The sequence below is a fragment of the Arabidopsis thaliana genome, chromosome 2 (genome assembly GCF_000001735.4).
Source record: "Arabidopsis thaliana chromosome 2, partial sequence".
Classification (NCBI taxonomy): Eukaryota; Viridiplantae; Streptophyta; class Magnoliopsida; order Brassicales; family Brassicaceae; genus Arabidopsis; species Arabidopsis thaliana.
Window position 1 is genome coordinate 3,789,339 of NC_003071.7, and position 23,797 is coordinate 3,813,135.

The 23,797-nt window shown below is 34.4% G+C and overlaps 2 protein-coding genes, 1 non-coding gene and 3 pseudogenes across 8 annotated transcripts; 1 reads left to right on the forward strand and 5 right to left on the reverse strand.

Annotated features, from left to right (window-relative positions):
* Positions 1-100: 100 nt before the first annotated feature.
* Positions 101-3,605, reverse strand: AT2G10010 (annotated as a pseudogene; the record flags this gene model as incomplete). Its single annotated transcript has 1 exon — positions 101-3,605.
* Positions 3,606-7,891: 4,286 nt separating this feature from the next.
* On the forward strand, positions 7,892-8,092 carry AT2G10020 (uncharacterized protein; the record flags this gene model as incomplete). The annotated part of the gene is made up of 1 exon (NM_126788.1): positions 7,892-8,092. The coding sequence occupies one exon, from the start codon at positions 7,892-7,894 to the stop codon at positions 8,090-8,092; it is 201 nt and encodes a 66-aa protein (NP_178829.1).
* Positions 8,093-9,981: 1,889 nt separating this feature from the next.
* AT2G00530 lies at positions 9,982-10,350 on the reverse strand. 3 transcript variants are annotated; one of them, NR_143630.1, is made up of 3 exons: positions 10,330-10,350; positions 10,154-10,238; positions 9,982-10,068 (listed from the first exon to the last, which is right to left on the reverse strand). It is a non-coding gene; the product is annotated as an uncharacterized misc_RNA (transcript). The 3 variants fall into 3 exon arrangements; NR_143631.1 differs by having other exon boundaries at positions 9,982-10,238; NR_143632.1 differs by lacking the exon at positions 10,330-10,350 and having other exon boundaries at positions 10,154-10,325.
* Positions 10,351-12,991: 2,641 nt separating this feature from the next.
* Positions 12,992-13,942, reverse strand: AT2G10025 (uncharacterized protein; the record flags this gene model as incomplete). Its single annotated transcript, NM_001335354.1, has 3 exons — positions 13,669-13,942; positions 13,552-13,636; positions 12,992-13,095 (listed from the first exon to the last, which is right to left on the reverse strand). Exons 1-3 carry the CDS (start codon positions 13,723-13,725, stop codon positions 12,992-12,994), a joined length of 246 nt encoding a protein of 81 aa, NP_001325169.1. The 5' UTR covers positions 13,726-13,942.
* A 1,289-nt stretch (positions 13,943-15,231) lies between these two features.
* On the reverse strand, positions 15,232-18,643 carry AT2G10030 (annotated as a pseudogene; the record flags this gene model as incomplete). Its single annotated transcript has 1 exon — positions 15,232-18,643.
* A 1,326-nt stretch (positions 18,644-19,969) lies between these two features.
* AT2G10040 lies at positions 19,970-22,605 on the reverse strand (annotated as a pseudogene; the record flags this gene model as incomplete). Its single annotated transcript has 1 exon — positions 19,970-22,605.
* Between the last annotated feature and the right edge of the window lie 1,192 nt (positions 22,606-23,797).

Here is a 23,797-nt window from a genome sequence, read left to right on the forward strand (position 1 = left end):
CTCTCATAACAACAGACCAATTTGATCCTTCTTCACTTGAATAAAATACTTGCTTTGCTTGTGATGCTAGGATATATGGATCCTTTAGAAAGCTTACTTGGCTCTGATTCAAGTTAACAAGAGTGAACCCATCTTCCACTTTAACTCCATTACCTCTTACTGCCCATTCACATCTAAATATAGGCACATAGAACACATTGTAGTCTAGCAATATGATGTCAATGATTCTCCCATAATATGATACCAAATCAACTACTTGTGAAGTATCCTTAGCACTAGATCTACACATAGCCGTTGCCTCATAATAAACACCACTATTTTGACTCTGCCTTTCAAGTGAGCGTGTGTGAAAACGTTGTCCATTAACTATATAACCAGTATAGGACCTAGCAGTACATCGTGGACCATATGCTAGCCATTTAACTATGTCTTCATGTTCATCAGAAGAATTAGATATCTGCAAAATAAAAAATTATGATTCAGTCAAGTATAGATTTATAAACAGACTCATCATTACAAATATAATTTACTTGCCTCTCCTTTTAACCAAGCAGCAAAATTCTTAGCATGCATAGACCATAAAACTGAAGCATCACGTCTGCATCTTGTATTTGAGTCTTGTAAATATTGTAAATGCATACTACCAAATCATAAACACCTTGAGTTAGAATCAGCTAGATAAATGTAATTTGATATGGAAAATTACACAAGGAACTTACTCCACATAATGATCAAAGGCAGCTGTATTTTGAATGACAGCTAGATGGGCTATATTTTTGTCCATTTCAGTAAGCGTGAATGATGTTCCTGCTGATATTGGACGGCCTTCTAATATAGAGCTGTTCACATACTCTACATTCCTGTCTAGCTTTTCTTCTACATTGGTTGTCTTTTTCAGAAACTCATTACAAAACTGCATTCATTCTTCTGCAAGATAGGACTCAGCTATACAACCCTCTAGTCTTGCTGGGTTTCGCACAAAATCTTTTAAAACTTTCATGTATCTGTAAAATGAAAATGTAAGGATTAGCAATAATAAAACAATAACTAGATAATATAAGTGTTTAAATTACTAATAGAGATAAGATTTACCTCTCAAATGGGTACATCCACCTAAAATGAACTGGTCCTCCTAATCTAGCTTCTCTTCCTAGATGAATTGTCAAGTGTACCATAATATCAAAGAAGGTTGGAGGGAAAAACCTCTTAAACATACAAAGAGTTTCAACAATTTCAGTTTCCAATACTGAAATAACCTCAATGTCAATAACTCTCTGACACAAATAATTGAAGAATGCGCATAGCCGTAGTATAGCTGTTCTAGGACCTTTTGGTAACAGTCCTCTAAGTGCAACCGGAAGAAGCTGCTGCATCATGACATGATAATCATGTGATTTCAGACCTGATATCTTACACTCTCCTACTGACACGCCTCTAGAAATGTTAGAGCAGTATCCGTCTGGACCTTTAAAATCAAATAGTCGCTTCCAGAAAATCTTCTTCTCATTCTTCGACAAGGACCAAGGTGCTGCTGGAAGGTATGTTCTCTTTCCTTGTGTGGTAGGATGCAAAGCGTGTCGTAGACCAAGATGTTGCAGATCCTTACGTGCATTAAGACCATCCTTAGATTTTCCACAATGCAACAATGTGGATACAATACTGTGAGCCACGTTCTTTTCTGTATGCATTACATCCAAATTATGCCTTACTGGTAGATCCTACAATATAGACATACATATATTTTAGAAGTAATCGATGTATCATACTTAAACATATAAAAGCTATTTAAATCTGAAAACAAGTAATCATACCTCCCAATAAGGCAAAGTAAAGAAGATTGATCTTTTCTTCCATCTATATAACTCATCCTCATCTACTTCTACTTCCTCATCTTCCTCGGATTCACTGGATACATCATCACTATCATAGACTGGTTCTTTATAGACAGTTCTCTTTCTCTTCATCCCAGATTTTTTCACATTTCCAAAATCATTCTTGAAGTTTTTCAGATTTTGATAAACTTCATGACCAGTTAAAATTCTTGTCTTTCTCCCATGTTCAACTTTTCCATCAAACCAAGTCTTCTTTTCCCTATATATGTGTGTTGGAGCCAAACCTTTTCTATGACACATATAGACATGCTTCCTGCTAAACTTCAACCACATACTATCTGTATTTTTCCCACACAAAGGACAGCCCATTTTCCCCTTAACTTTACATCCAGCAAGGTTTCCATACGCAGGAAAATCACTAATAGTCCATAGAAGCATTGCCTTTAGAGTAAAAGTACTTTTACTAAAAGCATCATATGTTAACTCTCCATTCTTCCACAAATTATTCAAATCCTCAATAAGAGGTTCTAAGTAGACATCGATATTATTACCTGGTTGTTGTGGACCAGGAATCAATAATGTCAAAATTATATTCTCCTTCTTCATACAAAGGTGAGGAGGCAAATTGTAGTTTACCAATAGCACAGGCCAGCAACTATAATTACTATTCTTCATGTTCAATGGGTTAAATCCATCTGTAGACAGCCCCAGCCTAATGTTCCTTTCTTAAGCTGCAAATGAAGGATACTTATCATTCATCTTATCCCATGTAACTGAATCAACCGGATGACGAAGTTTTTCATCCGTGCTCTTATTAGTGAAATGCCACTGTAAGTCCTTGGCCATTTCATCTGATCTAAACAATCTCTTCAGCCTTGGTATAATTGGAAAATATCTTAATACTTTCTGTGGGACACCTTTTTTTACCTCACCAGTGTGCTGATTAGTCTTCCACCGTGAAGCATTACATTTGGGACATTTTTCAAGCTTCTTGAACTTCTTTCTAAAGAGGCAGCAATCATTAACACATGCGTGGATCTTTTCATATCCCATATGAAAGCTGTTTAAAAATTTCTTGACATCATACAATGATGTGTGAAGGACATTATCATCTGGCAACATGCTTGGCAATGTCTGAAGCAGCTCGTTGAAGCTCTTGTCCGACCAGCCATTATGTGTCTTAATCCTAAACAAAGTCACAATAGCCGATAACTTGCTGTGGTTTGAACAGTTTGGGTATAGTGGGGTTTCAGCGTCCAATATCTTTGCAAGGAACTCATCTTCTCGTTGGTCTTCACACTCTGCAATCTCACTTAAGTCACCCACCAGATTCTCACCTAAGTCACCTCTACAAGCCAACTCTTCATCAAAAAATTCAGCAGCTTTATATAATTCAAAAACTTCCTCATTCCACTGATTTAGTTTGCTTTGAACTTTATCCACTGACTTCTCATCTCCATGATGATACCAATCACTATGCAGCTTGTATGCCTCATCCATCCCTCTTCTAACAAGATGATCAACTACAACACAGTCAGACTGCCGTACTACATTACGACAGTCTTTACAAGGACATATTATCATGTCCATGTCTCCTAACACCGCAGCAACATCCCGTACAAATTTCCAAGCACCTCTTTCATAGCCAGGATCAGCTCTTCAATGGATAAGTAAAGAAAAAAATAGAAACTCTAAGTATCCAAACCCCATATGAAACCTAACTATAATTATAATTCCTTACCTGTTTAGATGAACCCATGCCTTGTCCAACATTATATGTTATAATATAAATTTAACCCTTTATAGATAAAATAGAGATACAGATTATACAATTTTCCAATTATAATCCACAATAAGCAACAATTCAGACAATTCCATGTAAATATTCAAACCATAAGCAACTTTAAAAGAGTTTTTCATATTAGAAATCAGTCAATAGTACACCAAATCAGGCACATAAGCAATTCCATGTACATAAACTAATCTCACGATAACTTAAGATAATTAAGCAAGTATACTAATCTCATCACATAAACAACAACATTAACAAGCTATATACGAATCAGACTCAAAGGACAGAACATTGCAATCAACTAATTTTGTTGAATGATACTAACCTGTTGTGTGAGTACAGAGAAATGAGAAGCTTCAGTTCCCCAACATTGCAATCACCAGCACTTGGAAAAAAAAAACTCATTCAATATAAGTTTACACATGAATCGTTACAGATTGAAACATGAATCGTTTATGCAACAAATCTGTAACCAAATCAGTACCCTAATTTGTATAAGTTTCACAATCGTTTAGGAAACAAATCGTTTATGAAACAAATCAGTCGAAATCATAATCTAAATTTGAGTCGAAACTATTATCACACATAGAGGTCGAAATCACAATCAAACAGGTCGAAATCTCAATCAAACAGGTCGAAATCACAGAGATATGAAACAGAGAATGAAATCACAGAGGATAGAATACATGCCTTCGATGAGAGTTCAATTGAGCTGAGATGGAGATTTAGGGCTTCTCACGAACAGCGAAATTGGGGCTTTTCACGAACGGCGATAATGCTGGAGATTTGATAGAGATTTCACTTGTACACACAGAGAATTTGGAAGAAGAAATTAGGTTTTCACGAGAGAGAGAATATTGAGCTTAGGTTTTCACGAGAGAGAAGTATCGAGAGTTTTTTTTTTTTTAGAAGAAATAATAATTCACTAAGTATTGGCGGACTAAGTCACTTTTTTTTTCCGCTCCATAATTTTTCTATCATAGCGTTTCTTAGGTGCTATTATAAAGTAACCGAAAAAAATCACATCTTTTATAGCAGGTACGGTAAATGAGCTATCCTCGTCTGCTATCAATGTCCATATTTGTTGTAGTGACGTACATGCCCTAGAACCAAACAAGTCCTTTACCACCGTTTTATGATACCAAACCATTTGATCAACGAGGTTATTATGGAATGTTGTCGAATTCGCATTTTTGATTGGCCAAAACCATCTGATGAAGTCATTGACCTGTTCAGTGGTGACATTGAATCATTGCTTCAGCGTATTTCCTCTCCTTCCTAGATTGAAGATCAGACAGAAACTGCAAAAGAGCTTACCCTCAAGGCCAAGAGATTTTCCACTGTTTGTGTTTACTTTGTCGCCAAAATCCCTGATTCCATTGCCAAGTTGCTCACTTCGCTCTCTGTTTCCGCTCTCTATTTCAGGAGACTTGAATCTCGAGTTTCTAGAGAACATCGTCATAGCATTGCGCATATTCTCGACTTTTGAGAAGAATAAAACACTACTTGTTGAAAACCCTCTTGTGCTCCCTGCGCTTGGAATGTCTATGAAGGGGTGGTCAGTTGTGACGAGAAGAAACACTACATTGACTTTAGTGTCACTCTTAGACATTGATTCTTGTAGGAGCTAAAATTCGTAAACACTACATAAAGGTAATTGAAATTGAAACTACAAACATTAAGGAAAAAACATGGGAGGAGTCGAGTTAATGAACTCTTTCCTTAACCCTTTGAATCACTCGTAGTGTGATGATTTCTGTGTGATTCAAAGATCCCAGGATACAACCTCTATTTACTGATTTCGCATCATTCGAAACTCAGCTCTAACGAACATAGTTACTACGATACTCTCGAGACTTACTTTTAACATAGAGAGATTGTTGGAGCTTTTGCTATTGCTATTTGTGTGTAACGATCAAATACTTCACTGTGTCTATCAAAGACTTGAAGCGTAGGTTTATATAGAGATTAGATTACAAGGTTTAAATTTGTTTTTCAACAAATCAAATTTAGTCAACCACAAATCTAGGAGTGGACGACGTGAAGGAGTAACCACTCTCTCCATGAATCCTATTCTCAAGGGATCGTGAAACAGAAGAGACCAATTCCTTCAGTGACTTGTTTTCTCCTTTCAAATTCGACCCGTCATCTACCGGAGCTCCATCTTGAGCAAACAAATCCATTATGGCCCATTTGATATTCACATTCTTTGATTATACTAAACCCAATTGGGCTTTTGTAAAAATCAGCTCAACAATCCCCCACATGAATAGAAATGACAAACTAAACATATGAAAGACTCGACAAACTTTAACAAACTAAACTAGACTTGACTAGACCAGACACAATTTGACTAGACTAGACAGACTTTCGAGAGTATGCGAAAATATAACTATATCTGAAAGGTAACATTTTTCAGCTTTGAACCAATCATTTTTAATATATGTCGGGTTTACTCGGCCAGGAGGTGAACATGATGTCTTGAACCACCCAAATTTTGATGTAAACCGAGACAACATATATCGCACATCGACATTTTCTCATAGAACTTTAGTTCTCTATTGTGTTCATTTTGGCCTTGAACATGCCTCGTTATTCATGAGTGAATTTGGAGAATATAGCCTCTCTTTTATTCTCCTAGAAACGGCCCCATTTCACACTCACTAGGTGATTATCCATTAGCTTTATTTATATAAACATCCTGCAACACTCCATGAAATATCTCAAAGCTATGGTATCATTAGAAGCTAATGCTTAACCTCAACACTTACAAGTAACACTATTTATTTTATCTTTAGGAACTGGATATATGCATAGTCTTACGGTGCTCAACTCTTAATCAACTTGATTTGGTTTTCCCTTTGAACCCAGATTTTGGGATCTCCAATCTCATAAGTGGGGTTTCCATCAAGTTTCATATTTATTCGTAGGCTTTAAACTCATTCCTCTTGATAGTCTAACAACTTGATCTCATGTCAAGCTTTTAATAAAATGCAACCTACGGTCTTAGGTCCAATGGTGACTTTTTCCCATCACTTAATGCGGTATTTTGTTGAAGATGTGATTTGTAGTAAGCTAAACCTCCCCCCACATTTTCTAGGCTAAGCAGAATTCCTTCAACATTGCATTCAACATTTCCGTAAGAATTCAATTTTTTATTTTCCGCAACTCCATATACTTCCGATAAATAAGGAACAGTAAGTTGATGAATAATGCCATGTTCACAAAATGCATTAATAAAAAGGGTAATATTAAGGGATGACCAAATTTGACAGCATTATTAAGAAAATAACCTTCATGCAGAAAAGTTGGGTAACTAACCTTTTTTGGGTTGCGAAATAACTATTTTACCCTTTATATATGAGAGAAACTCTTTCTTTCCAACAATAGCTATCTAGATGTAGGGAACAAAAAACATTAGGAAGTAATGATTACACCGCTACTTCTTAAAAAATCAAACAATATTAGACAACTAATTAAAATCATACCCAATATCTACAAGCCTTAAAAATGTACATGTAGAAGAAAACTTAGTTAAAAGATAGCCATTTAGAAACAGTTGTGATTAGAAGTGTCTAGGCCCAAATAGTGTAATGAAATTTAATCTATAAAATCATAAAAATGAAATTTTTACCCGCAGTCTTAGCGGACCAGCCCGTTGGGCTTACCGGGGCGGGCCTGAAGGTATTATTTCTGCCCGCGGTCTGAGCAGACCAGCCCGTTGCAGTCTTAAAAATTGAAAGCTCATTGCGGGCCAGCCCAGATGGACGCACGCCGACGCACGCTGACCCGTTTGACACCTCTAGTTGCGATTGAGTACAGAAATGTTGCATAGGATATTTAAAGAAATGCTATTTATTTTTATTACATCAAAACATAGGTTTATTGCTTTGACAGTATGGTAAATGGGCTTCAACAAAGATAAGCAAACCACATCCGTGTTATTTATAGATTACATAAGATTGTATGAATTTACATGTGATTATAGAAAAACACATGAATCATGAGTCTGTATCCTACGTGTGATTTTAGTAAAAAGCATGGATTATTAGTAAAATGCACATTATCTTTAAAATAGTTGTCTTATCGAAAAAATACAAATGTTTTAGGAAAACTTACATGTCAAATAAAAAAAATAACATGAACTTTTCAAAAAAAGTACATGCAATCATTTGAATTGAGAGAAACAGATCATTGTAATTTTAGTAAAGAAAATGTATTATTTAAAAGAATATTTGAAAAATACAATGTTTTATAAAAACAATACATGTCAACAAAAGTAAATGGCGTTGGTGAAGAATACGGAAGAGGCAGTGGTGGTGGTGAATACGGAGGAGGTGGAAGTGTTTACAGATCTGGTGATGCTAAATACGCAGGAGACGGTGGTGTTACGGATATGGTGGTGGTGGGTGTCGTGAGAGAAAAAACGATGGTGGAAACGAATAATAATGCGTGTGATAACAGATAGGGTGGTGGTGGTTATTGCCGTAAGGGAGGAGGAGGTTATGGAAGTTTAAGTGGTAAACGCATCACCAAGCTTGAATTCGTCATCTACAACCCTGAAAAGTAAAAATTTGGTGATTAAATCATGAATCATTTATACTCTAAAACACACTCCGATGTAGAAGAAATTGGGAATGAATATGTGATAAATAATTGGCTTATCTGTAATCGTTAGTAGCTTCCATGAGTATCAAAACTTTTTTCTTCAAGCTGCGCTAAGAGAGCCAATTTCTATAAAATGTGAAACCTTCTCTCAACGTATTTTTGTTTTTATTTTTTAAAGTTGGCTATAGTATTTTAATTGACAAAAAAAAAAACAAAAAAGCTATAGTACTTTATGTCTCTTTACTCTCGAGTTTGGGAGTAGGATATAAAAGTAATTTTCTACCAATTCCGACAAGTCATATACATCTATTGTTAGTTTTTCTATTCTTTTCAATTTTATAGTTAGTTTATGCATATACTCTAATAAAAATTCATCATATTTTTCTCCTCTTCCACTTCGAATTATCTTGAAGTTTATCAAGTATTCTTTGAATTTGTTTTAAAATTTGTACTTCATAGAAAATACAGTAATCATAAAGTCTAAAATGACTTTGATTTTTCACGAAACTCAAGTGAGTAAACCACAGCTTAATACTTAATTATTATTATTTGCAAGCAAACAAAACTGGAAGTTTCATTCACTTCACATTATTTGATTTGCATAGACATAATAATATTGACAATAAACAATTGCAATTATTAAAGCCAATTGTTGGTCAAAGCCGTTGCAGGTCTTACGAACCAAACTGCAGGTTTAATATAATTTTTCAAATTTTTAGAATATTAAACCGAACCAATGGGTCTTGATGCAGTATTAATTCACTACTACCATCCAAGCACTTTTACTTGATCGTTTATATTTTGCAAAGAGAGTTGCGGCTTCTATCACAAACTCTGAACTTAGTTTCAAGTTTTCTACTGAAATAAACTGCAGGTTCTAATCTTTAGACACTTAGAGTAAGCATCAATGAGTCTCAACCACAAATTCTGAGAAATCACATTTTCTCGAAATCAAATATAATTGCAGGTCTCTACAAATATATCAGAATGATGTTCAAATGAAGCAATCTCTAAACATCTTAAAACATCAATGCACTACAGGAAAAGCAGGTATTAATAGCATCGGAAAAACACTATTGTATCAAACGACATCGTTATTTTAAACGCTTTATCATCGCCCGTGATAATAGGTCTCCCCCTTTCTATAGCGTTTTTCCCTCTTGCTATTAATATTGTTTTAATGATAAAGTTTCTTTTAATGCAATTGTCGTGTTTTTAATAGCTCTCTATTTTTGTTATTAAAAAGTTCATTTATAGCAAGAGATATTGTAGCATTTTATTATAAATACAATTGAGTATATACAATAGCAGTTTTCTTTTGCTCATATAGATTATTTTGATAACATCTTATACTATAGCAGTTAAACATCATATAAGCTATAGCGTCTGATTATTATGATTGTGAAACTATAATTTTAAATTTATTATTTTTAAAATCTGTATTTAAATTTTTATTGGGAAATAAATAAATTGATATCATAAATTTTAATAATTTCGTAAATTATATTATTTTATTTGGGTTTTAGATAATAATTTATATATTTTGGGCATAAATTTAAGTTTTGAATTTTGTTGTTGTTCTTTTAAAGAGCCCATCAAATTTCTTATGTTGTTGGTATCTATAAAATAGCAGATTAGAGTTTTCAGACATAAACAAATGAAAATTTTCAATTTTGTGAAAGCCCATTACACTTTACTTTGTCTAGAAAATTACATTTAATTATTTAAAAAAAAAATATGAACACAAAGCCTCTTTGTATTCTTTGTAGATCCTATTTCAATGGAAACTTGATGAGTCTCCCAAACCTTATTCGTCGTCTTCTTCGGTTCTACTAACTACATCATCAAAAACAACAACAATATGAGCCATATGTTTTCGTTATTTTTTCTTCCCGAGTTGGAAATTAGTAATTCTTACGACCGTTCTCTATATTCCCAGCTCCGAATTCATAGAATAACTTCAGGTACATGTATAGAGGCGACATCTCCATCTGCATTCTCCGAACCTGTAAATAATATGAATTAGTGAAAACAAATAGAGAGAGTTGAATAAAATGTTGAAATGTTAGAATCAAAGGAGATCAAAGGAAATAATACACGGCTTATGGCTCTTTGTTTTGAATCTGAAAAAAAATCGAGAGAAAAGAAGTCGAGAAGCTTCGTCAGTCGGGTTTCAATCTGAGAGAACGAAGATTAGGGATTTTAGGGATTAAATTCTCAGGAGCTCTTCAATGGGCAAAAATATTCTCAGATACTCCTCTTATAAAAATTAAACTAATTTCTATTTTTTTTTAATCGACATTTGTGAAAAAGACTTTAGAATCCCTTAGAAATTGAGTTTATTACCGACCCAACCAAGTATAACAAATAATAAAATATTCCAAATTTAATGTAATCGGGTCAAACGTTGATAGATTTTTTTTTCCTTCTTTTATTGTTATTTTTTTTTTGGTTCAACTTGGTATAACTACATAAAGAAATAAATTGGTAGAATTCGTATCGATCTATTTCTTCTCCAATTTAATTACGTTTTATATGTTTTTCTTCTATACTTTTTCGTCGATTCCAATTTAGCTTGGTCTAATATGTTAGTTTATTTTCAATTTTGAGTAGAATTAGATTGAAATTAGATAAATTTGTTGTGAATCTAATTAATTTTGTTTATAGTTTATGAAAGAAAGTAATGACTCGAACAAATAACCCAATTAATAACTGAGAAAATCTTTGGAAACGAAGAAGCTCCTTCAGAAATAGATTTTTATGCAACAAATCCAATCTCTCACAGTGATTCGACAATATAATCTATAATCCTCAGACAACTAGTAGAACTTGGTTTAACTATGTTTCTTTCTTAACTAAGAAATTTTCTGATAATAAAAAGTAAAACTAAGTATAATTTTGTCAGATGCTCTAGATACATTTACATACTTTGCTTCATGAACTGTTCTTCTAGATGATATATATCAAGTTTGATAAAGCTTTAAATGTGTGTATATCAGCCAACATATATTTGCAGTCGCTTGGCTCCACTAATAGTAAGCTAATGTGTTGGGAGGGTTTGAGTTGATTCTCTTTGATATGTGTAACTCAAATTCATATGTAAAAGAAAGAGGAGAAGAGTAGCAGCGTCGGCTAAAGTGGATTCTTAAGCAACAAATTCAATCTCTAACGACGATTCAACGATATGAACTTTAAACTTTACACAACTAGCGGCGATTCCAAGTAAATGAGGCGTTAAAAAGCTGAAGGTGGTAAAGAAGATGGCGAAGGCGAAGACGAATGCGAAGCCGGTGTATCGGAGCCCTATTCTAGCAAAAAATGCAAAGACAAAGACGAAGAATGTTTAAACACTTTTAATTGGTTGTTTGTTTTTGAAAACTTTGTTTTTCGATTTTGATTATGTGACGTGAATCGGGTTGTTGTTTTATTTTGGTATAACTGTGTTGTTAGTTGAAAACTAGGTACAACTGTTAAACATGTTTATTGTTATTTTTATATCTTCTTATGTTTTCTAAAATTAGGTACAACTGTTGCATGTTTATTGTTTTCTTTTGGTGTATCTCCTTATGTTTGTAACACTAGGTACAACTATATGTCTTTATAATTGATAAGAAAAAATATGAACCCAAAAAATTAGGTTTTCTCTACTACAAACACAACACTAATTAGTCTTCATTATTAAATTTATCACATCAAATTCAACACATAGTCTTCATAATTAGATTTGAATCTGATCTAAAAATTTTCTCAACGATTCCATCGCCACACCAACACTGCTTTGGAATTCCAAGAACCTTTAATCTTGGTCGGGCAACGGAGGTTCCACACGATTTCAAAGGTCCCGAGAGGTAACTCATAATTCCTAGAGTTTTGGATCTTAAATTCATGAAAATATCCAACAGATAAACCAGGTTGTACTATATGAATCTTCAATCTTAAAATCGTGAATAGTCAATTGAATATCACAAATCTATAATTGAAACAAAAATTGAATGAAAAATGTACCCAGAAATCGAAAACTTACTCAAAACCATCTCCTAATACTTCCACTATTCTCTCTTATTTGTAATAATGAAGAAATTTAAATTTTTAGTTTTAGGGGGAAGAGGAAAACTTTTGAAAAAGAAAAAATGTGGTGCCGCAAAAAACCGTGAGACCCATAAATGCAGGTACACTGGCACAAAAAGATGCATGAGTACATCAGGTGCCGCAAAAAAACCGTAGGGCCCATTAAAAAATTGCACACAGATTTTCCTAGTTTACAAGTTGTTCTCGTATATACACAGATTGACGTTTAGGAGTTTTTGTATTTAATTAGATATACTTAGATTAAAACTTAACAAATTTAGTTATACCAAAGATTTTTGTTGTTTTAGATACATTTCATATAGTTTCATACAAAAATATGTTTAAAAACACTTATTTTGTGTGTTTTGCAATGTTATGATGATAATAATTATAAGGTCATCTTAAAAGTATAAGGTCTTTCTTCTATAACAAATGAATTGATGAAGACTCGTTTTAAAATTTTGAGTAAATAATTATTTTATCAATCAGTAGTTTTAATAACCAACATAAGTAGTATAATTTGTATAAGAAACAACATTAAACTAAATTTTATTGCAATTTATGCAGATTTGTTAAATTAGTCATAGTTGTACCATTAGAAATCAAGTTTAATCAAGTTTTACAAAATCAGAAAGTACATAAAAACACGAATACATTAATTTTGCTTGGATCTTGGCCACTTCCCTGGCTGTCACTTTCGCGATTTGGAAGAAATCAGCTCTCTAAGTTTCTTTCTTTCACACGCTTTTCCTTTGGCGACGTTCTCCAACTGATGGGTGTCTAGTTTCTTGAATTCTTCCATTTTTAACATAAGTCACCGGAGGATATGCAAACAATTCTTGGATTTCACTTAGAATAACTCACTCACTCAGACTTATGCGGCACACGGAAAATGGTTCTAACCTAAGCCATAACCCACATCTCAAGAAAGTAATATTTTTGTGACCAAATCATATAAACTTTGTACCTCCCGATGGAATGTAACTCAATTTCAGCTTGAACATAGATTCATCTATCTTAATCTTCATGCATATCTTATCCACTAACTGAAAATAAGTTATCTCCTTCATTGATGATGTCCTAAACAATATACCATACAAACAAACTACTTTTGGATTTCACTGATATGCTTCTCCGATATTTGAATAGTATTCATCATAATCAAAATATATATTTATTGGAAGGTTGCTCATTCTCCTGGGAAAAAAACATTAGCTGTTATCTCAGAAATTCCAGTTGTACCAGATATACCACTTGAAAGAGTTATACCACGTTTCTCACTTATACCCGGATTTTTATGTTCTATCAAATTGATTCTCGGACCCAAAACACTAATCTGCCTAAGATTAACTATGAATCAACCATTACCGTACATTCAAATGTCTTAATCGACCCAGAATACATCGTTACCAACATAATCTCCATTAATTTTAACACCAATTTCAAACCTATCAAATCTAATTGAAATCTCTAAAATACAAACATAACAACACAAGACTTGATGAATTAAGATGTGAAAAGAAGAAAAAGAGAAGGGTAAAGCTCACTTTGAATAACAGAAGAAGAATAACAACGAGATTGATCGATTGGATTCGACGATGGAGGATTCGACGATGACTGCAAAAGGGCGTCGTCGATTTTGTCCTGATGAGGAAAAAGGGAAGGTATTTCCAGGTATTTCTGATTGGTTAATTTTGTTTTTATTTTATGAATTAAATAAATAGTATTGCATTGGTTTGGAAAATAAACCGTAATCGGTTTGTTTTGTTCGGTTCGTTGGGTAAGGGTAAACAAGGATTTTTAAATTTCATTAAGAGTATGAGAGTAAATCAGATTATAGAAGAGTATTTAGACTCATTTTTGAAGAGTAGAGAGTATTATAGATCATTGTCCGGATATATATTTTTTTTTTTACAGTCGTGTATGAAAGGCGAAAGGTCGTGTGCAAATGTGGTTTTTATTTGTTGAGTGAAGTAATTAAAAAAATAAGATAATTAGTTATGCCATAGATATCGAGAATCAGATGACTATCTAATCCAATGGTCTCCTAATACGCCACCTCAGCTATCCGAGTGATCTCTTATTATTGTTGATTTTTTTTGTTTTATTTTAATCATATTTTCTAGACTAATGAAAAACAATTAATTGTAGTGTAAATTTCGAAAGTAATATGTTTAGAAATCTCTTATTTATGTACTTTAGCATTATTGAATAACTTTTTCAAGTTTAATTAGCTAGTATATTACAAGTACACTAAGTTTCAAAATTGAATTCTCTATACCCTTAACCCTATATCCTAAAGGGTTTAGAGCTAGTTTAGGGTTTAGGGTATAGAAATTTCAATTATAAAACCATTTAGTAATATATTTATTAGTTTTAAATTTATTTGTACTTAATATTATTAAATAACTTTATCAAGTTTGATTAGATAATTTATTAATAAACTAAGTTTCAACATTGAACTCTCTATACCCTAAACTCTAAACCCTAAACCCTTCAGAGTTTAGAGTTTAGGGTATAGAAAGTACAATAGTCAAACATATTAAGAATTATCAATTTAAACTAATTATATATATATATATATATATATATATATATATATATGATCTTTAGATATGATTATGTAATTATTTGATTTTATTTGCTTTTAGTAATTAATCAAATTAATTATTTGCAATTATTTGATTTTAGTAATATATAAATTAAATTAAATGTATATAAGTTAAGTTTGATAAAGTATACGGTTTAATATGTACTTGTAATTAAATGTACTGAGTTTTTTTCCAGAAATATTAGTTCAGATTTCTATGTCATCTAATAGACTTTGTTTTTGTTTTTTGTATGTGCACATTTTCACTAGAGGAAAAAATGGTTAAAAAACATAATTATCCAAAAACACAGAACTTTTATTTAATTTAAGGTAAGTACTTAGATGAACAAGACTTTGTCATTTGGCCAAGCCATTGTCATTCCTATTGCATCAGAAATGTACACGATTTCTGAATTTGGTCTCCACACACATGCATCACCAATCTTAGAAACTTCTACCCACACTTTGCTAGCATTCAGACCTAATGGGACGTGATGGATAACAGCAGCTGAGTCAGTGGAGCATACTCTGCCTTCTGCAAGTTTGCGGCCGGAGTTGTTACAGGCCAACAAAATGCACTTTTTCTTTGCTCCTTTACTTGTTCTTGTGGTGTTACTTGCACTCTAGCACCCAAAATCAACACAAATTAATTACTCTCATGACAACAACATCGATACCATACACATCAATTTTTTCCACAGTACCAAAAAAGCTAGTGCTCAAAATTTACCGGAGTAGATGACTTTCTGCCTCATTCAGGTCGTCTTTTAACTGTGCTGGTTGTGTTACTTGCACTGTAGCACCAGGGAACACAAATATTAATATATGCATCAGAGTGACATAGTTTTTATCTAAAGGGGACTTACCATAGTAGATGATCTTCTGCCTACTTCCTATACAGGTTCGTCAACAAAGTTTGTCTATTCTATGATCAGGCCATGCTATCTTTGTTTTAAATGCATCAGCCATCACAAACTTTTTGGGATTTGGTCTCCACAAACAAGCATCAGGTTTAAGGACTATGTCAACTTTCAGGATAATTGCATTCACACCCAAAGGTATGTTATTGATCAACTCATCTTTGTTGCTTGAACAGATAACACCCTCAGCTATAACTTCATCCATTTTCCAATCCAAAACTCTACATCTACCAAGTTGACCATCATCTACACCAGTATCCTATAGTAGAGTAGTATTTATTATTAATCGTTTGATGGAACAAGTGAACATATAGTTATAGTTAAAATACATTACCTTGCCTCCATTTGCCGTTTCCGAGTCATTCTGACTCTCCAATCCAGCGTCCAATGTAACTTTATCAACTAGCCATGCAATTTTGACTCCTAAAGCTTGTTGAAGTAAGAACACATCTGGCGTTGGCCTCCAAACAGATGCTTCTAGAACTCATACAGACGTGACGATTACAGCTGCGCCATATTCACCCAACGGAATACGACCTATCCGATAGTTAGGTTCAGCAGATCAAAACTCTCCTTCACCAACAACAATATCTTTACTTGAATACCAATCCAGTATCTAACACCTAACTCCTTTGCTAACATCACTGACCTCCGAGTGAGAAGTCCAAGTGGAGTTTTTCTAATTAAAAAAAAATAGAATTGATGCAGTCATATTTAACTATAGACAGTTAATTCAACATAGAAAAGTGAGAGAAGAACTTACATTCTTTCCAGCCATGTCACGAACAATATTCTTCAAGTCTTCAACCTCGTTTTGCAATTCTTCAAGTCTCGAGTCTCTAGCCTGATTGAAAGCTAGCTTGGTAGCAGTTATCCCTCTGCCCAACCCTTTGTCACGTCCTGATTTGTCTTTTCCCAAAACTTGACTCACAACATCTTCTCTTATGTTATCACCTAAAGTGGAGTCCATTTGACTATCATGTGATTGTATATGTTCCTCATACAAAACATTGAGTATAATTTGGTTATATAGAATGCCTTTTTGATTAGTGATAGGGATATTAATAAGATAAAGACTGCTTACAAGTGTTTCAGCAAACTCAGGTCTCACGGGTCTACCATAAGAGTGAGTGTGTCCTGCTATCCAAACTTTACTCCTTGTGATCTTTTTAGGGTCATCACTGTTTTTTCTACAAGTAATCCAAATTACTTACTTATCAGGATTTTGGTACCTTCTATTGATTGTATCTAATTCAGTACAGAAAATATCTCACCATTTCATGAGCTAGGTGAAACATTCCCTTCCGATTGGTTGTGTGGGGATTTTGAGCCTTTCTCAATTTCCTAAACTTGTTGCTTTTTTTCCTGCAATAGCAATGACGTTGGTTGTTGAGTAGACTCTAATACATACTAATAGTAGGTACACACAATGAAAAAATTGAAACAATTTCACCTTCAAAGTTGTGCTAGTCCAACTCTTAATCCAAGAATTCCAAACTGTAATAGATGGTATATTGCTTGGTTTCAGTTTCATTCTCTCTGTGCTACTCTTACCATCTCGCACCTGAGTTAGGAGCTTAGGCTTTGCAAACCTCCATATACAACCCATCTGTTTGAAAATAGCATCTTTTCTACCACTCTTCCTTCAAGTTAAACCTCCCCTATAAAAAACATGGTATATGTTAATCTTGATCAAACACGTATAATATATGAATTTGTAAATTGAAATTCTTAAACCTGAATTTCCAGCTTCAGACTGTACTTGCTCATCAGGTTAGTGACTTGTGTGTACATCTTCTTTTTCAGCAACATCTTCCTCTACAACTTCTTTCTCAACAGCTACATCTTCTTGATCACCAACAAAAACCTCTATACCATCTTTCTGGACATTTTCCTCACCAACCCGCACCTTAACAACTACTTCCTAAGCATCTTTTTCACCTTCCAGAATCTCAAGATTATCTTCTTGAACATCAATCATCAGTTCTGCTATTTTTGTCTTCTTTGTTTTCATAGTTTTTGGCCGCTTTGTGATCTGTCTAGTCTCCAAGCCTCCCTGGCATTCACTGGGATGGACTAATCCTCCTCTTGTCCTCATCCATCAAGATCCTGAAAACCATGAATTAACAGTTAAAAATATTTTTCAAATTCAAAATAAGAAGCAATGTCCTACTCTGCCATTGTGAACCCTTCACAATCATGCCTAACAAAGAAACTCTCATCATCAGAAGATTGATTCCCAAATCATCGTCTAATTGGTCTGATAAAGGTACACCAACAAACTCTTCCTTTGTCTCCAACTCGTGATAGCCTCTCGGAGGTGCCATCATAACAACATACCACGGTGATGTGTCATTCTCTCTAGATTAAAATACTTGTTTAGCTTGTGATGGGAGAATATAGGGATCTTGCATGTATGACGCTTAATTCATATGGAGGTTCACAAGCGTGAATCCATCCTCCTGCTTGACACCATATCATCTATCGGCTCAATTGCATCTGAATAATGGTACTGTGAACATGTGATACTCTAGAAATATTATTTCTTTGAACACTCCATAATAGGTAACTATGTCAGCAGTTTGTCTAGTATCCCGTGTTGTAGATCTACACATGCCAAAAGCTTCATAAGTCACTCCACTGTTCTGAGTTAGAAGGGATCTAATGTTCATATAACAATATCAGATACATAAATTAATTTAAAAACATGAGAAAGAGTGTTAAAGTGACGATAAAAACCAAATAGATATGTACAAAGCTTTTTTTTAATTCATTGGGCAACTGTTTTGTATGAAATTTCCATAGCAATGTTTCATTTCTAGCGCATTGACCATCCTGAGACTATAATACTTCCAAATGCATCCTGTTTTCCATAGATAAAGCTGTTATCTTACTAGTATAATTACTAAAGAAGCTATAAACAGTTCAACTTACTCCACATAGGGATCCACAGGTGCCATGTTCATCAAGACATATCAATGTGCTATGTGATATAGGTCAAATTAATCATAAGACCACTCTCTCAAATAAAGAGGTCAATTGCAGCGCTTAGGGATCGAATAACAAAGTTCTCGGATCACGCAATAGACTAACGGCAAATCGAATTATGCTAAGTAAAATAGTAAATAAAATAAAGAGAAACAAAAGTATGCAATAGCAATCGATTGGATGGTTGTGAAACAAGATAAGAAAAGCGTCAGGCTTAGGCTATTCTCAGGAAATAGATGATAGTAGATCTAGAAATAGCTAGGTTATTATCGCACCGTTCTCGAACTCAAACTATGATTTTAGAGTAACCTGTGGTGTTCCGCGAAACTCTCTATACTTAGAGCTAAGATAACCGAAGAAGCCGAGAAATCTTATACTAAACCATGCATTTTTATCAAGAATGATTAGTTCACCTAGTATCTAAACTAGAGCCCTTCTATGAGCCTATCTGTTCTTTCTTAAATGCCTAGGCCCATCTATGATGGATCAAATAGCAAGTACCTATGGTGGACATACCTATTATCTAATATCAAGTTCTAGTTAGCTACTCTATAACTAGCATTAAGAACAATCAAGATAAAGAACTCTACAGATAACCTAGCAAGGGGGCAATCTACTAAATCATCTAAATCCCTAATGAGAAACCCTAAACCTAACAAGTGAATTACTCAGACATGATCAAAGAAACACAAATCATAGTCTGAATAAGGAATCAATAATAGCAAGAAAAAGAGTAAAGAAGATCTTCTCCAAAGGGAGTCTCCACAGGGTTTTGCTCCCGAAGTACAAAAAAATAGAGAATATCCTTTCCAAGCTTAGATCTAAACAATGACCCTAAAAACCTAATTATATGTCTAAAACACGTGATGGGCCTTCATTAAACATAGGAGAAAGTTCTGGGCCGAATTTGGAAATCTTCAAAACATCAATAAGTTGTGTCTCGAAATTGCCGTCAAGTAATGGTTTCGCTCGACACCTAAGTTCATTTTCGTCTCCGGATTGTTTCTGCAGCTTAAATTCTCTGTTTTCCTCCAGAATGTTCCATTATCTCCAAATGAATCCAAACATGTAAAGACCTGAAAAGGACTAGAAAAGACTCTAGAAATAACAATTAGACTCTAAAACCTATATCTAAAACATACTTAAATTAGGAAAAATAGGGATATATCACTATGTCTCTCTCTTTCTCTGAAAGGACAACTTCTTGACCCCTATGCAATGGTCTGCCTTCAACAACACTTCCATCAGCCTCAACATCGTCATTACGGCTTACAGCCTCTTGCACTGGTATAAAATTTTGGAGGAACTCTAAGCAGAAGGCAATGCACTCTCCGACTAAGTATCCTTCAGCCATACACGCTTCTGGTCTAGCATAGTTTGTTACATATCCCTTAAGTGTTTTCATGTACCTGCAACTCATACAATTTGTAGTCATTATGTCTGAAAGTAACTTCTGTCAAAGAACATAATGTAAAGATAGAAATAAGACCATACCTCTCGAATAGATACATCCAACAAAAGTGCTTTGGACCTCCTAACCGTGTTTCTCTTGCTAGATGAATTGGGAGGTCGAACATGATATCAAACAGAGAAGGAGGAAAGTACCTCTCCAGTTGACACATTGTCTCTACAATTTCAGACTCTTAGGAAATTAGATTCTCAGGGTCAATGGTATGTTGGCACAATCTGTTAAAGTAGTTGCAGACTCGAGTCACTGCAGCCCTACGTCTGCTTGGCAGCAAGCCTCTCAAAGCAACATGTAACAAATTTTGGATGAGTACATGATGATCATGGGACTTTAGACCCCCAATCACATGAGGGTTGACTGAGACACAATTAGCAATATTCCCACAATAGCCATCACGACCTCTAAACTTAGACAACCTCTGACAAAATACCTTTTTCTCGTCCTTAGACATCCAGTAGGCTGCTGGAGGCAAATATATTTCTTTCCCCGAGTCTTTGGGTGCAGATGCCTTCGAATTCCAATATCATCCAGGTATTTTCTTCCTTTTAAGCCATCTTTAGACTTAGCACTTTGCATCAATGGAGACAATAAAGCATCAGACAAGTTCTTCTCCACATGCATCATATCAATATTGTGATGCACGGGTAAATCATAAGACAAAGATAATCAAAGAATCAGTTTGACTATCATTTTAATAACTGTAAAGTGCTACAATTAAGACTTAGAAAAATATAAAATATTACCTTCTAGTATACTAACTCAAACAATATTGACCGCTTCTTCCACCGCCACAGATCAATGCTTTCATCACACTCTTCTAACAAGTCTGATCTTTTTCTTTTAGCTTCCTTATTTAAAGGTCTTCCAAAATCATTCCTGAAGTCCTTCAATATGTCATATATCTCACTATCAGACTGAATCCTTCTTGCGGTGCCTTCCTCGACAGTGTTATCAAACCATGATTTCTGCGTCTATAAGGATGTCCTGGTCTCAGTCTCTTTCTATTACCCATATACAAATACTTCCGGCAATTCTTCAACCATCTGCAAGATGTATCCTTTCCACATGCATTACACGCTTGTTTTCCTTTCACTTTATAGCCAGACAAAGTGCCTAATGTTTGATAGTCACGGATTGTCCACAACAACATAGCTCTAAGGGTTAACATCTCTTTCAAAAAAGCATCGAAGACCTCAATACCCTCAGCCCACAAATCTTTCAAATCATCAATCAATGGTGCAAGGTACACATCAATATTGTTGCTCAGAGTTGTTGGACCAGGAATCAACAAAGTCAACATAATATTCTCAACCTTCATACAAAGAGATGGAGCTATATTGTAGTTCACTAACAAGATTGGCCAGGTACTATACTTGGTGTTCTGAATAGAGAAAGGGTTCATCCCATCTGTAGACAGACCAAGCCGAAGATTTCTTGGTTCCATAGCAAAATCTGGCCATTTATCATTTACTTGAGCCCACATTATATAGTCAACAGGGTGTCGCATTGTACCATCTCCACTTGCATTGCTATAATGCCCCTGCAATTCCTCTACAATCCTCTTTGATCAAAACATCCTCCTAAATTTGTCCTTGATTGGAAAACATCTCAATACCTTCGCTAGAATCCCCTTCTTTTCTTCACCACTATTCTTATCTGTTTACCATCTTGAAGCACTACACCTAGGGCAACTTTCAATCTTATCAAAATATTTTCGATAGAGGATACAATCATTCTTGCATGCATGAATGACATCATATTCTAACCCAAAAATCTTTAGGAATTTCTTCATTGCATCAGTAGACTAGCAAGGGCATTCTCTTTAGGAAGCATGTCAGGGATTAACGTCAATAGCAGATCAAAGTAGCTTTCTGAGATTCCACTCTTCACCTTTATGTGGTATATGCCCATTATTGCAGAAACCTTGGTTTAATTAGAGCACGTCGAGTACAATAGAGTTTCAGCATCTCTCAGTTTCTGCCTAAACTCAGAGTCTTCTATAGTTTCACCATCCAAATTTTCTCCTCCAAAGTTGTTTGATGGCTGTGTATCATCACCATTACAATAAGCCGTCCTTAACAAATTATAAGCCTCAAATTCTAATGTTGGACCATTATCAGTAATATCACTTTCTTTCACCATGCATACTCCAGCAAGAATCTCTCATGTATTTCTTAATCATACCCTTGATCACAAGATGGTCCAATACTGTGTCTACTTCTTGATGGCAAACATTACGGTAATCAATGTAGGGACAAAAAAGTTCAGATGGATTTCCCAATCTCCTTGATGCAACAATAACAAAATTTGTTGCTCCTTCCACATACTCTTGGCTTGCCCTATATGTTTCATCAGACAATAAAGAGTTCATATCACTTTATTTTGACTTAGTTTATGTTATTAAAATCAATGAATCAAACAAGACTCAGTATCAACAAGACTCATACCTTGGAAGCCACACCCATCCCTTGTCCATATCACGACAATAGGACAACAACTCCACCACCAATTATAGATTTTGTAATGATAAATTCAAACAATAATACACTCAGCTAAATTTCATTCAAATCAACACATACTTGGAATAAACAAATTAGTATGAAAATAACAACTTACAGAGTAAAACAGTCGCCAACAACAAAACCTTGCAGCTTTGAAAACCGTCTGCAAAACAAAATCAATATCATCACTACCTTAAAATTAAAACCCAACACTTTAATGTAGTTGGTTCGATTAAATCCAAAATCTCACATACCTGTCGGTTACTCCCTAAACTGAACTGCAAAACCATATCAAATCATATTGAGAAATTAGAAATCGATTATCGAAATCAAAACAATTAAACCTAATTCCCAAATCTGAAATCAAAACCCTAATATTACCTTATAACCCAAATTCGACCAGACAACTTCGATTTAGACCGATGAAGACGATGGCGATTAAAAAGATTTGGATCTACTAAACATTCACAGAGATCGATTGATAGAGAGATGTCGTGAGAACCAAAGTCGAATAGTCGGGAGAGAAAGGGGATTTTTTCTGGGTAATTTTTTTATTTTTTATCTTTTAATCTGGGTAGTCAACAATTTAATTTTGCGGTCAAACAAAATTTATTTTCGTGGTTCACCATTTGATAGCATTTTCATTATGCATATGCTATCGAATAACCAATAATTAAAGCGGGAGACAAATACTTGTTGCCGCTCAACATAGAATAGCGTTTGTTTTGAACAAACGCTATAGAAAAACTGGTCAAACCAAAACTATAGCATATACTTACAAGACGCTATCTTCAACTGCTCTTAATACCCGCTTTTCCTGTAGTGATGTCAACTATGAAAGACTCAAATCCAATAAAAGAAAAAGAACTAAATTTTTATTAATTGGAACAAAGGTTACAACTTAGTCTTATTCTTCTTCAAGGTCAAAGCCTTGGTTACATCTAGTTGCGAATAACAGATTCAACAAAGCCTTTTCCATGATACATTCCATCTAGTTAAAAAGACCATCACAAACAAAGCCATTTCCAAG